This window comes from Notamacropus eugenii, chromosome 1 (assembly GCF_028372415.1).
Source record: "Notamacropus eugenii isolate mMacEug1 chromosome 1, mMacEug1.pri_v2, whole genome shotgun sequence".
NCBI classification, from domain to species: domain Eukaryota; kingdom Metazoa; phylum Chordata; class Mammalia; order Diprotodontia; family Macropodidae; genus Notamacropus; species Notamacropus eugenii.
The window spans coordinates 237,318,241-237,332,636 of NC_092872.1; the positions used below are offsets into that span (position 1 = coordinate 237,318,241).

General features: G+C 39.8%; 1 protein-coding gene across 1 annotated transcript in view; it reads right to left on the reverse strand.

The window, feature by feature from the left end:
* Positions 1 to 486: 486 nt before the first annotated feature.
* The window catches only part of OIT3 (oncoprotein induced transcript 3), a 29,375-nt gene continuing 15,465 nt past the window's right edge, over positions 487 to 14,396 (reverse strand). The window contains exons 6-9 of the mRNA XM_072628221.1: positions 13,585 to 13,745; positions 10,127 to 10,542; positions 2,612 to 2,711; positions 487 to 1,420 (exon numbers count right to left, since the gene is read on the reverse strand). Of these exons, the coding sequence (XP_072484322.1) occupies positions 1,250 to 1,420; positions 2,612 to 2,711; positions 10,127 to 10,542; positions 13,585 to 13,745 (848 nt within the window). The 3' untranslated portion in view covers positions 487 to 1,249. The remainder of the gene's footprint in view (positions 1,421 to 2,611; positions 2,712 to 10,126; positions 10,543 to 13,584; positions 13,746 to 14,396) is intronic.

The following is a 14,396-nucleotide window of genomic DNA, read 5'->3' on the forward strand; positions in this document are numbered from 1 at the left end:
CGAGGGCTCTTTTCACAATACAATAGCTGTACTTAGCCATAACTGAATTGTGGGGTGCAGAGGGAACAATTTCAGTGTTATGCCATGGCACAAAGGACAGACAGTGTGACTGCTGATATATTCATTGCCTATCCCAGAAAAGGTGTACCTACAGATGTTGGCAGTAGAAGGTGGAGTGCAGGGAAGGGAGAAAGTACACAGAAGGAGAGGACCCCGGTAATAGCAGCTTGGGGACAGTTGTGGTAGGTGAATCAAGATTCAGAGATGGCAGGAAAGGAAGAGGAGTACAGCTCTGTTTTTCCTAGTTTAGTTAATGACTCTATTATATATCACAGCAATCACATGCTTCAACCTATCAATCAACAAGCATTTATTAAAAAGCCTACTATGCGCCAAGTACTGTGGCCAATGAGACAATTCCCTTGACCTTAAAAGATAAAGACAACGCAAAAATAAGAGAACAAACAAGATAACACAAAAAAGGAGAAAAACTTAATAGTATCCTTTATTAAACACTCTTATGCTCACAAGCACCACTGAAGTGACCCTGAATACCTATTGATAATGTTAGGGTACAATGACAATTTACATATTTAAGAGCCTTAAGCCCTTGCATTTTAATGTGTAATTTGACACAACACTTTTTTCCCCTCTTAGTATTTCTATGATATAAGTTTGAAATGTGACCCTGACCTCCTGTGTTAGTGTTTCCATCACCACTGGTCCCTGGCTTTTTAAAAAATCGTAAGTCTGCTCCCCATGTCTTTGAGTGTCAAATCCTTCTCTTTTCTTTGGGAATAAAGGTTTCCTGGGTTATTTAAATGACCTGAGAGCTGAAAACTAGACTCAAGGCTCTTGATAACTAGTTCCTTACTACTGGTGCTTAGAATCATTTGAGATATTTGAAGAAGAAAAATAAAACCACAGAAAGGGAGTGTGTTGGGGGAGAATGATCTTTTGAGTATGTGGTCCTCCATTCAACAGCAGAAACATCAGATTCCATAGAGAATAAATCAAGCCATTTGGTAAGGTTTTGCACCTTATAAACTAGCTATAACAGGACCCAGGAAAGGTTAGATGGCATGAACATCTTCAACTACTGTAAGAAGAAAGAAGCAATGTGTCATTGAATGTCAAGTTTTCATGAATACTGACTCAATTTCCCTAGAAGTCTTTAGAAAGGATTTGGAGGAGAAGTTACACTTCACAGAGAAGCCCGAGAGCCAGAGATGTGGTGGGAGATTGGTTACTAGTCCTCCCCGTCAATGATGATTGGGCCACTAGTCAGTATGCGGTTCTGTAGGTGAGTTTCCTGGTCCTTAATTGTTTCACGTCGCATCCGTCGGTTGCAACCTTGGGCACAACGGGATTGCTCATCAAGGACCCCACAGACCAGGACTCGACAATGTAAAAACACCGCCTATAAAGGAAAGAAGGCCAGAGAGACTGAAATCAGACATTCTCAAATAACCACATTATGTTGTTGTTTAGTTGTTTCAGTCATATCTAGGGTTTTCTTGGCAAGGACACTGGGGTGGTTTGCCATTTTCTTCTCCAGTTCATTCTACAGATGAGGAAACTGAGGCAAACAGGGTTAAGTGACTTGCTCAGAGTCACACAGTTGCTAAGTGTCTGAGGCTAGATTTGAACCCAGGAAGATGGGCCATCCTGACTCCAAGTCCAGCACTCTATGCCACCTAGTTGCCCAATCATGTTATATCTCACAACAAAAATGTCTCAAAATTTCATCATAGGCATTAGCCTATCATGTGTTTTATGTATTTTAAGAATAATGGTATTCTACTAATTCTGCAAATGGGGAAACTGAGGGGAAAGCAGAGTTAGGAATTAGTGTGGACTCATAATCATCAAGATATATAGTTTTACCTTTTTTAAAATTTAGATAGTATATGTTTATACACCTGTATGTGTGTATATATGTATGTCTATATGCATAGATGTATATGTGAGTACATATAATTACTACACACACACACATACATATAAACATGCATATCATATAAGGAATATGGCACAGGGGAAAGTATGCCAGCTTTGGAGTCAGAGAACCTGGGTTCAAGTCTTAGATGTGCCACTTCCTGGCATTACAACTTTGGATCTACCATTTCACGCCTCAATTTCCTCATCTGTAAAATGAAGAGCTGACTAGTTGGCCTCTAAGATCCCTCATATCACTAACTTGAATCTTAGAGGTATCATTAAAATGAAACACTTTGGATAACAGGGGTCATCATTCATCAAAGGGTCAACTTAACTCATGTTCAGTGGGGAAAGGACTGCTGTTGGTTTGTTCCATATGGGTCTTTTCAATCACACTGGCACATGGCAATTACAAAGCAATGTCCAATGGGATCACATACTAAAAAGGGTGTCTATTTATGGGCAGATAATTGTAGTTGCTGGGATAGATTCAGATCACTCAGTATCAGACTAATGTGTATTTTTGGTATATTCCAGAATGGAAAAGTATCCAAGGTACCCTTCCCTCCACAAACAGCACCAATTTAACGCCTCTAGAACATTAAAAAAACAAAAACCAAAAAGTGTTCTTAGGAGCCTGAGAAGTCATATTGTTGGATACACAACTCACCTGATGGTCTTTGCCCACAAATTTGAAGACAGGGACTTGGAAGTGCTTTGTGAGGTGATCTCGGGACGTATACTGCTTTACTGAATCATCTGACACGCAGCTAAAAAGAGAAAAGGGCACAGTTTAAAGGCCTAATCACTTTCACAGAGGTGGAAAAATGGCCCAACCCAACCCATTGGATCACCAAAAAGGAAAGAAACTGGACCAAGAAGACTGAGTTCTTTTCAAACTTTTCAGGAATGAAGGAAAAACTAAATTCAGTCCTTGTGATGGCATCTCCAGATGCAAGCCTGGCTCTAATTTTGCCTCACTCATCACTCTTGGGCACAAACTTTCTATTGAGCTAATATATTAGAGAGTTTCATCAGCAGCAAAAGATTTAACTGATAGAGACCTCGTAGTGATGAAAAGGGTTACAGTCTCTCTTTTCATATTATATGGTGGAAAATCTGATCTGAAATAACCCATTGCTTGTCTTTGCAAATTTTAAACTGATAAATAAATGGATTCCTTTATTTTTATTTTAGGAGAAAGGGATAAATAATGCAGGGTGTAGGTCTGTGATTACATTGACAGAGGGAGTTTCTGGTGAAGAAACTTCAGTGCAGATGAAGAACTTTTCTGAAAATTATACTTTCAGACTTCTTGAAATGACTGAGAGTTTCAGTGACTCACCCACAGTCACATAGCTGGCAGTAAGATCAAGATTTGAATCAGGTCTTCTTCCCTCCAAAGCTAATCCTCTACGTGCTTCATGCTCCCTCTATGGATGATGATGACATAGGACATGATGGAGCCGTGAGGTGTAGTGGGTAGAGAGTTGGCCTCAAGGTCACAAAGATTGGGATTCAAGTTCTGCTTCTGGTATATACTTACTGTATAACCCTTAATGCCTCAGGGCTCAGACCATGCTCTAAGACTATAAATTATGCACCTGATGTTGATCTACACTGGTAGAGGGAGTTTTCTACATCAGATCTGGACCAAAAAAGTTGCATCATCATCATCATTATCATCACCATCATTGTCTGTGAAACCTTTGTCATGATAATATACCTGGTACTCTTGAGATGGGGGCTCACTTAAAAGCTACTATTACCCTTTTTTCCCTCTTTGCATTTAACCCACTTAAATACCTTTTTGCCTTTAACCCAGAGTTCTGTTCTATCAGGGCTCTTCAAGAGATGCCCCAGTAATCAGGAAACAGCTGTGAGACTTAAAGTGAACCACCAGGGTCAAAAGGGGGAAAAGAACCTCCTGGCATTTGTGCTTCTACCGTTTAGATTTTAGGTCATATTTATGAACCTTTAAAAGTTGGTGGCTGTGTTCATATCTTCCTTCCCATCTCTCTTCTATAGGGAATGTCTTTTTCTGAGTAATGTCCTTTTTTATGGATAATCCTGTACCTAGGAGATCTCATTTATCAGGTTTGGTGAAGCAGTAGAGAGGAGAGATAAATGCTATTATAACTGAAGATTTCTCCCCTATGCTCTTGGATTTCTCAGTATTTCACTATTTACTGATGCTTTGGTGCAATGGAAAAATCCAACAAAATTAACAACAACCAAAAAAAGAAAACCATTCTGGCTCCTGCTGCTAATAGCACCTTATATCAGAAATGGAGAGGAGTTAAGAAACCAAGTATTTCTGCACTTGCTCTCATTTATTTCCTTTTCTTCATTTCCCCAAAGTCACACTCCTTTTAGTTTACTTTATGGCCAAAAAAAATTGGTACTCAATTTTCTAACAGTCCTTTTCATCTTAGGACTTCCAAAGCACTTTTAAATCTTTCTTTACTTGAAAATACTTCTTTCCTTGAAATTTTTTCACTTGGAGAAATTGAGGCAGGCAGATAAAATTTCTCAGGGTCATTCTGTCAATCATGACTACAGTATAGAATCAAATTCAGGAATCTTGGCTCCTGGTTTATTGTTTGTTGGGATTAGGTCATGCTAGGTTGGTTACATATACTTAAATTACTTTGATGGGTCCAAGGGATCTCAACAATGTGACCATATCCTTCAATGGTTCAGATTACAACTGGCCCTTGTCTTTTCATACTACATAAATCTCATCTCTTACAGAAATACAGTTGACAGGATCTATGGAAAGCTTTCTTCTAGGTCTTTTAATATTTTGGGGTACCAATCTGGCCTTCCAGCTATCTGTCTGTTATTCTCTTGCTTTCACTACAAAATCTTCTTTTTTTGGTCATATATATTCTTGATAATTCCTTCTACACCACTTTTCATATGCAGGTTGTCATCCATAATTTGCATCAGTCTGTTTTTGCTTACTATGGGAGCAGACAATTTTGATTTTTTGAAGATCCAGATGTTCCATGAGTTGCCATATAGCACCACTGGGCTAATATTATAGTCTTAGAGATTGGGTTCTTGTGTTAGTGAGCAGAGTGGGGTTATTAAGAGCACTATCCACAACAATGGTTGAAATTAGAATCTAGATTCTCTATAGATGCTCTTGGAAGAATCATCTTGGATCTCACACCACACGAGCTGTAGGTTCATTTTACTCTCCAATACTTTTTGCTGTTTTAGTATACTACTTTGTTAATAGTTTTGCAGCTTCTTCCATAATGTCTTGGAAATGAGCTTAAATTCTACACTTCTGGTCTTGGTTGCCACATCCTTCTCCTTTTCAAAGAGATCACATGTTTGTGGGATGAAGTGGTTTTCTGGGCTCGTTTGGCTTCCTTGCATTGGCAACTGTTTATATCAATAGAACTTCTCTAAAAAATAGTTATCATTGTCTTTACTGTAAGCCATGTCATATTTTTCAGTCACAATTTCCTTAAGTAGATAAGATTAAAGTTGCAAATCATGTCTTCTCATCATTAACCTTCTATTTAGAATTTTGATCTTTAATCAGTTAACAGTCACATAATGGATTCTGAAATGATTCCTATGTCAGTGACCAGTTGTTTTCTGTCTGTTAACATCTAGACAATTTCATTTATTTATTTATTGTGGTGCACATATTGAGTACCTTTAACTTTGTTTTTAAAGGTTGTATTCATGATATAAAGACACAAGACTTTTCAATAATTTATAAGCCTTTGACTGTTTTCTGAACCTTATTTAATTCTGAACCATATTTTCTAACATTTTTTCATTGTTCTCCCCTGCCCATCTTAGCACTGAAGATGTTGGGTACTCAGACACATTTCAGCTTACTTTGAAGGCTCTTGCCAGCTAGGTGGCATATTAGACAGAATGCTAGTCCTGAAGTCAGGAAAACGCATCTCCCTGAGTTCAGATCTGGCCTTAGACACTCAACAGCTGTGTGACCCTGGACAAATCACTTAATCCTGTGTGCCTCAGTTTCCTCATCTATAAAATGAACTGGAGAAGAAAATGGCAAAGTACCCCTGTGTCCTTGCCAAGGAAACCCCAAATGGAGTTGCAGAGAGTCAGACACAACTGAAATAACTAAACAAACAAAAAATTCTTCAAGTAATTTCTTCGCTTCTTTATCCTGTGTAACAGATGTTGAGAAATGAGGTGTGATTATCTTTTGCCTATGTTCTATCATGAACACTGCAAGAAGATGTAAACGACTATCTCATGAGGGGATGTTTCTTTTTTTTTGCCTTTGGGTACAAGATGAAAGCAACTCCTGATGCCATCTTTTAAGGAAGGCTTCCATTTAGCTGCAACTTCTATATGTCCATGTTGACATTCATGTGGGTTAATTCCTCTAGCAGTTTATGAGCTACCTTTTTGTTTGATGATAATAACAAACTTTTATATAACGCTTTAACGTCTTCAAAATGCTTTACATACATTCTATCTTCTCAACAACCCTGTCTGGTAGGTGTTCATCATCCAAGACCATACCTGAAGCCTTTCCAGTTTGGTAGAACTTTCTAGAACTTCTATGCCAATAGCATAGCCTTTGAGGACCCAAGGTCACCTTCATGCTATGACACAATAGCAAAGAATTAGAACTTAAAGGCCATCTAGTTTTACTTCCTCAGTTTTACAGAAGAGGGAACTGAGAGTCAGAGAAATGGAGTGATGGGCCTTAGAGGACACCCAGTTCAATCCCTTCATTTTACAGATAAGGAAATGGAGGTCCAGAGAGGTGACTTGACCACACAGCTGGGATCTAAATCCAGGTTCTCTGACTTCAAATTCAGACCTCCCTCCATAGTCCTGTGCTGCTTGCTCAAAGCTAAATCAGACCTTTTTGTAAAGATCTAGTTATCAAGTCAATTTTAATTATTGGTTCCAAGGGAAAGAAGTAGCAATGCAGGATACTCCCAAAACAATAATACACTCAACTTCTGCTGTGCCAGCACTTCATGATTTTCATCATCATGAACTACAGTAATTTGTCCTTATTTTCACCATATAGATTATTTCTTAGACTAATTATTTTGTATTATAGACGATACCTCTAATCCCCATTCTCTGTCTTTCTCTCTCTGTCTCTCTCTATTTCTCTGTCTCTCTCTGTCTGTCTCTCTCACAGGTCCCAGTGTTCACTCCTTCCTCTCTCCCCCCACCTTCCACCTATAGCCATTCATAGTCAGAGGAATATACGAATGAATATAAAGGCTCCAGGCAGGTAACAGAACATAGCAGGTCCTAATGCCAGCGCACGGAGGAATATATCAGGTTGCAGTTTGCACTTCTACCTAGGTGGAGGAATACTGAAAGTGCCAGGTGCGGGATAGGACAGGTGATGAACCTCCCATGCAGCCTGAGTTTTTCCTCCCATCAGCTGAGGAAGTGCAACCCACAACCGAGTGCTTCAGAGTCAAAAGCTGGCAGGCCGTTGGAAAGGGTCTGGATCAGAGCAGATGGGCTCTCTGACCTTTGGGAGTTCCCTCTGAGGCCCAGACTCACCACCAAGGAACGGAGGTAGAAGGTCAGAAGAAGGAGGCCGTTTGGAGTTTGTCTCATCCCCAAAAATAACCCGCATTACAACCAAGTGGTCCTTCAACCTTGGTCTGAAGCCCTCCTAGGAGGGGAAAGTCTCTGCTTCCTGCAGCAACTACTTGGACTACGCTTCCTCTAAGGAAGCACAGGGTCTCCAGAAAGTCTTAGGGCATTTAAAGCTTTAGCCTAAACTGGCTTCTTTACAATTTCTACCCATTATTGCTCCATTGGACTGCTCTTCTGGACCAAAGGACCCAAATCTAACTCCTTCCACAAGACAGTCTTCAAATACTAAAAGACAGCTATTGTGAACCACCCTGAGCTTTCTGTTCTCCAGGCTAAACATCTCCAGTTCCTTCTACAAATTCTCATATAACATGGACACAAGACCTTGTGCCATTATGGTTGTCCTTCACTAGGCACATGCCACATGATCAATATCCTTCCTGAATTGAGGGGGTCTAGAATGAAACACAATGCTGCTTCTTTTCTCTTGCCTTCACAACACCCATCCATCACCTTGTTCTCCTTTGGGTAAGTGCTACTTACTAAACAATTAAGTGTTTGTTTGGGGGCCATATTTTGGTCAACAAAGGAGGGTTGAAATTGGGAAAGTGTCCATGAATGCTTCATAATCACTCTCATTAAAATGAAGGGAGCCACTACAGTTTGAGGCCATTTGCTCCCACACAAAAAATGGGTCCCGATTATGCTTTTTGAATTGTGTCTGATTGTGGATCTTTTCTCTGACCTTTTCTCTGGATGTTGAGTGATGCATACCCATGGTTGTTTTTCACTTCTATCTAATTTACAGATTGTTATTTTTTGTAGGCTAAGAAACAAGACAGCTAAGCTCTTTCAAACTGTCTGAAATAAAAATAAATAAGATTCAAGTAAGGGCCTGGGGTTTTACTGTAAAATGCATGGCTTCATGGTTGCTATTTTGGTTGTACACAGGCCTTCTTTGCTTTCTTGGTTATGCTCCAGAATTTACTTAGCTTCTCTGGACAAGTGATATATTTTTATTATACATTTATTTTTGTTAAAAGTAAACATGGCCATTAAACTACTCAGCATAAAGCTCATGCTTTTTTTAATTAAAGAGAAAAAATAGAATGTTACAAGAAAATCCTATGCTTTTGCTTTCCATTTGGAAAAGTTAAGGTCACAAAGATAAGAGATAATTTCCTGTGAGATCCTATCTTTGCTTATCATTACAATGCAGAATGACAAGCTTTCTATTTCAACTAATGGAAATTGGAGATGGGAAGGGACCACCGGGAGATACAACTTGGCTCTACGCTCCACCTCTATCCTTACACTTATGTAACTATGAAGTGTTGCATTGAACTTATCTGGCCTCTCAAAAGACACTCTTTTAGCAAAGCCGAATAAACCCTTTTTGACCGAGGGCTGAACTTGGCCCCTTGGACACTTACGTTGGTTTACTGAAGCTCTGACCCCCTCTAGAGGACAAAAGCAGCAGGTAAAGGTGGCTGTTTTACAGCGGAGCTTCCTCATCTATGGAAGGCGGATAATACTTTTTGCAAGGATCAAACGAGATCAGGTACGTCAAGACCTTGGTAAACCATAAAATACTGTGTGTGGCCAAGTTGGGAGAGTCTCATCACCACATAGACTGAGTTGATGTATTTTTTGATCCCAGAAGCTTCCAGAGATCTTTTATTCAGTTAGAGAGGGGTTGTAATCTGCAAACAGCAGAGGGAATAACCTCAGACAAAACCACAGCTCTTTGAAGTATTGATATTATAGAGGCATTGATTGCCTGGTTCATAGGTGGTAGGTGCCACAAATGACTCAGAGTATTCCTAAAGATACTAAGGATTGTTAGGAAAGCTCTGAGAGCTAACACTCAGAATAAAGGACTTCCTTGTCAGTTTCTATTTGCCCTCTATATAGCTTGTTTCTACATATTTGTTTGTTTGATGTTTCCTCCATTAGCTTGTGAGCTCCTTGATAGTAGGGACTACCTTTTTTTTTTTTTTGCACAGTACCTGGTACATAGTAGGTATTTGATAAACATCGACTGTTTGGTAAATAATTATAATGGAATATTATCATGCCATGAAAAATGAAGAATATGTATAATTCCGAGATACGTGGGAAGATTTTTGTGAAGTAATGTAGAGTGAGAAGTGGGACCAAGAAAACTGCATGTGCAAAGATTACAACATTGCAAATGGTAATACTAATCAAACACCCCCCTCGCCCCCAAATTCAGCTCTTTATGAATATAATGGTCAGGATGGCCTAAAAGGAGAGAAGAGAAAACGAATGTCTCTCCCTTCTTTGCAAAAGGTGTGGAGCTTGGCGTATACTATCAGACTTAGTTGATATGTGGGTTAGTTGGGTCGAACTGATTTTTCCCCCTAATATTTGTTACAGTACAATGGTTCCCTAGAGAGGCAAAGTGGGGGTATATTTAGGCAGGAAGGTGAATATAAAAGCAAAAGGGGTCAATAAAAATTCATTTTTAAAAAAAATATTAAGAGCTCCAAGAGTGCTGTATTATCTCAAGATTGGGGCCATGGCGGCTAGACATGAGGAGGGAAAGGTGAAATGGCTCAGAGGACCATTTGGAGATACATACCCATCTCGGATGAGGTAGTGCTTGAGGATCTCATCGATCTTCTCTGTAGGGGTAGCAAAACAGCTCTCCACCAGGGTTTCTAGACCATTCACATGCACCAGAGGCTCGATACCAAAGTAGAGCAAATCCCGTAGCTTGAGGGTGGGCAGTGTCTCCCGGTAGGGCTCTTCAAACTCATTATCTTTGAAGATCTCCAGCGTGAAGGGGAAAATCCCCTGGCTTCGTCCCACGATTTCCAGTGGAGAATTACGGAGATTGGGCACGTAGCCTTCAGAAATGGTGTAGAGTCTAGGGAACTCGCAGGTGACCGGGATCAGCAGTTTACTGGTGCGGATGATGATGTCACCGTTACTGCCGGGCATCTGCTTGGGAAGCCCTGTCACCAGGTTGGTAGCGATGATCTTATCGTTCACCACCTGAAGAAGGGAGGAAGAAGAAGAAAGAAACTGCTAGGGTTGTTGTGCTTTCTAGTTCTCCATCCCCTACCCAGAAAGCATTTCTGTTTGTGTCCTAGTCCTCTAGGGGACCCAGGTGTCAGCGTTTGGTTGTTTCTATTTGCTCCTTTTAATTTTAGAAATGTCAGAAGATGGTCAGCATTCTGTACGTGCTTCTCCGTGGTTCTGTTACTTTAGAGACTTTACTAGGGTGTTATGACTGGGTCTTTGTCCAAGGTAGGGCAATTTAGGAAGCACATGGACTCCCCTCTACAGCATAGAACCAACTGACCTTAGTTCCTCGTTTTTTGCTGGTTTTGTTTTTTAGTCTATACCTATGACTTAATTGGTATAGGGGGATTCCAGTGTGGACACTCTTGGAAAAACACCTGAAACTTATTTGCCTGGAGTACCAAGAACTTAAGGGATTTGTTCAAGGTTACGCTGCTAGTTTGTATCAAATGCGGTTCTGGAGCCCAGGTCTTCCTGCCACGTAAGCTAGCCTTCTGTCCTCTATACTGTTCCTCTAGTGCCTAATCAGCAAGAATAATTAGATAAAATTGGAAGGTATTGTTTCCTGCTTGTGAAGCTATGCCCCTGGTGAGCTTCTGCCCTTCTTTGCCCTCTGCCCCCTGCTTCTTAGCAGGAGCCTTGAAGTGTGCCAGAGGCTCAGTCTGCCCACTTTGGGGTAGTGCTCTATGCTCTCTTTCCACTAAAAGGCCTGGTATCTCTGGGTTTCCTCACCTCACCGAACCGAATTTGTCTTAAAAAGTTGAGTTGGTGATACCTATTGTATTGATTACCCTAAGTTCCAGAATCATTAGTTTGATCTCTGACTACCCAGAAGTATGGAGTGCAAACTGTTGTTATATACAAAGATATCTATCTATCTATCTATCTATCTATCTATCTATCTAATCTATCTATCTATTCATCTATCCATCCATCTATCTATCTAGTGGTGCAGTGGATAGAGTGCTGGACTTAGTGTCCAGAAAACATCTTCCTGAGTTCAAATCTGGCCATGACACTTCCTAGCTGTGTGACCCTAGGCAAGACACTTAACCCTGTTTGCCTAAATTCCTTATCTATAAAATGAGCTGGAGATGGAAATGGCAAACCCCTCTAGTATTTGCCATGAAGACCCCCAAATAGAGTCATGGAGAATCTGATGGAACTGAAACAACTCAACAACAGCAACTATCTATCTATCTGTCTGTCTCTCTATCTAATCAACCTATATAATACTGCAAGAAGAGTTTCTAGAACACTATTTCTTTAAACAATAACTACAAAAAACCCCATGTCAACACCTGTCATAACACCTTCAGTTGCTTGCCATTAATATGGTATAAAATCTAATCTTTTTTTCCCCTAGCCTTTTAGAGACTATAATCTGGTGCTAACCTGTCTCTGACATCTCCTACAACTTTCAAGTTAACCTTTTATTTCAAAGAGGGTGATCTATTCACTGACTCCAGATCATGGTTTGCTCATTCCTATCTCTGAACTTTTGCTCATGTTTTTTCCTTGCCAGACCATCTCTACATAACCAAATCATATACATTCTTTGAGGCTCAGTTCAGGTTCTCTACGAAGGCTTCTGTGACCAGGGTAGCTCCTATGAGTCCCTTCTGATCAATTCCTAAAACACACGTTGTCTGAACCATACATTTGACACTAATTATTTACTTTTCCCCACATGTATGTCTTATCTCCCCAAATGGATTGCAAGTTTCTTGAGGGTAGATATGGTGTTGTATGCTTCTTTGTGTGACCCAGGGACCCTTTTGCAAGTAATTACTCACTCTAAGTTTGTGTTGACTGAATGAATTTCACTGCAGAAAGAGGCTCAGCCTGCACAGGACTAAAGACTATTTTGCATTTTTCTTTGTTTTGTGAATTGTCATTGCCAAATAATTCACCAAATAGCTTGGTTAAATAGTCTATCACAGGCACTGTACCTGAATGTTTTTTATTATGGCAAGACTTATCAAACTTTTACTTTGTTCATAGCCTTTAAAGACTTGGGTCACCTCTATGCCATGATGGGGCATCACTGTAGGGTTTTGTAGAGTACAGAGAGCTGAATGAATGATGAATGAATGAGTTTTCTATCCTTAATCTGATTCTCTTCTATATCTTCTATTTCATTCACTGTGTCCTAAAATTAAAAATTCAATTTAATTCAACAAATATTTGTTAAAGGGCATACTGTGTAGAAGGTATTATGCTAGGGACTGGGGATACCAGGAGGAAAGTCAACAAAGTCCCTGACACAAAGAGGTTTGTGAGCTAGTAGAAGCGTGAAACTTGGAGAGAATATGGAGAGACCTCTCACTGGAAAGGTCAAACCTCCTTCGGTGGGCTCGGAGAAGGTTTCATGGGGAAGGTGGCATCTGCAGAAGCAGAAAGATTTTCATATTTAGAGATAAACTTAGGGGACAGAGGATTGGGGCAACTTCATTCTGTATTGTATAGGTAGGGTTTCAAATCTGAAAGACATGGAGAAAGATGGTGCCATCACCAGAATTAGGAAAGTTAGAAGGAGGGGTGGGTTTTTGGAGGAAGATATTTAGTTCAGTCTTGGATGTGTTGATTTTGAAGTTTTGGTGAGATATTTTGGTGGATATGCCCAGTAGATATTTGGAAATATGGGATTCTAAGACAGAACAGTGGAGATTACAGTTTTGAGAAGTAACCAATAGTCTGGCAGTAGTTGGGCTTGATATTCTCATGAAAGTATCTTCAGTTACTTCATGGGTGAAGTGTTTTAGGCTCAGTCCAGTGAAATGTAAGCTTCCCAGGGACTTTGAAAGCCAGCTCTCCATCCACTTCACCTTGCTGCCTCTTACATATGTGTCTGGTACATAGCTGGCGTGTAGTAAATACTCATTGAATTGAATTAAATTCTCTATTATGGGCCAATTTTATCTGTGACTTAAAACATTCAATCTATGACCATCTCCCAAGCTTCAGATCCTTGGATTGTCACCACATACCCTCCCTCCTTGAAGAACCTACATCAACCACAGTGCCACAGGTCTTGAGGGAGAAGTAGATATTGATGTGGGTGCCATTGGATACACCTCGGCAAGATGTGTTGGTCAGGAAGACCTCCAGACCCCCAACCAAGTCCTTGGGGATGTTCACTTCAATAGCATTCGACTGGCATTTCATAGGGACTGAAACAAAAGTAACAATTGTCAGGTACAAGCAGAAAATCTAAGCAAAGGCTAGGGGAAAGGGAGATACTGAAAGGAAAGAGTTTTGTCTTGGGGGCACTCGAGTTGTTTAAGATTGTACTTATGAGAGAGTGTTTTTCAACATCTTTCAAAGACCTGAAAGGAAGTGAATTTAACCCAAGAGTTTTCATTACTTAAATAATCTATTGTTGTTTTTTAAGGGAAAACATTTATTTGCAGAATTTGAAAATATTCTACCCCAAAGATATGGTCAGCACAAAACAATGACCTGAACTCTTAAAGGATTAATGTTTATCCCATAAAGTCAATTTATTGGCAGTGCAGCAAAAGTGCTCTTGTATGTAGGCTTAAACCTCCTCAGCAAAGTCCCATGGCCTTATTGTTAATTATTGTCCCATAAAACAGACACTGTCAGTATGGTTTGGGAAAGGTTTCAGATTGTCATTGTTTGACTTGATAAGCCACAAACTATTGATAAGTCTAATTTTCATTTAATACAAAACAATTGCTTTGCCTTTAAGATACATTGACTTTTTCTCTCCTTTCAACTTAGTCTCTCCAATAAGGGTAAAGACAAAGCCCAATATATAATAAAAAAATTATAATAATCAATATGGATAAATCTCATTC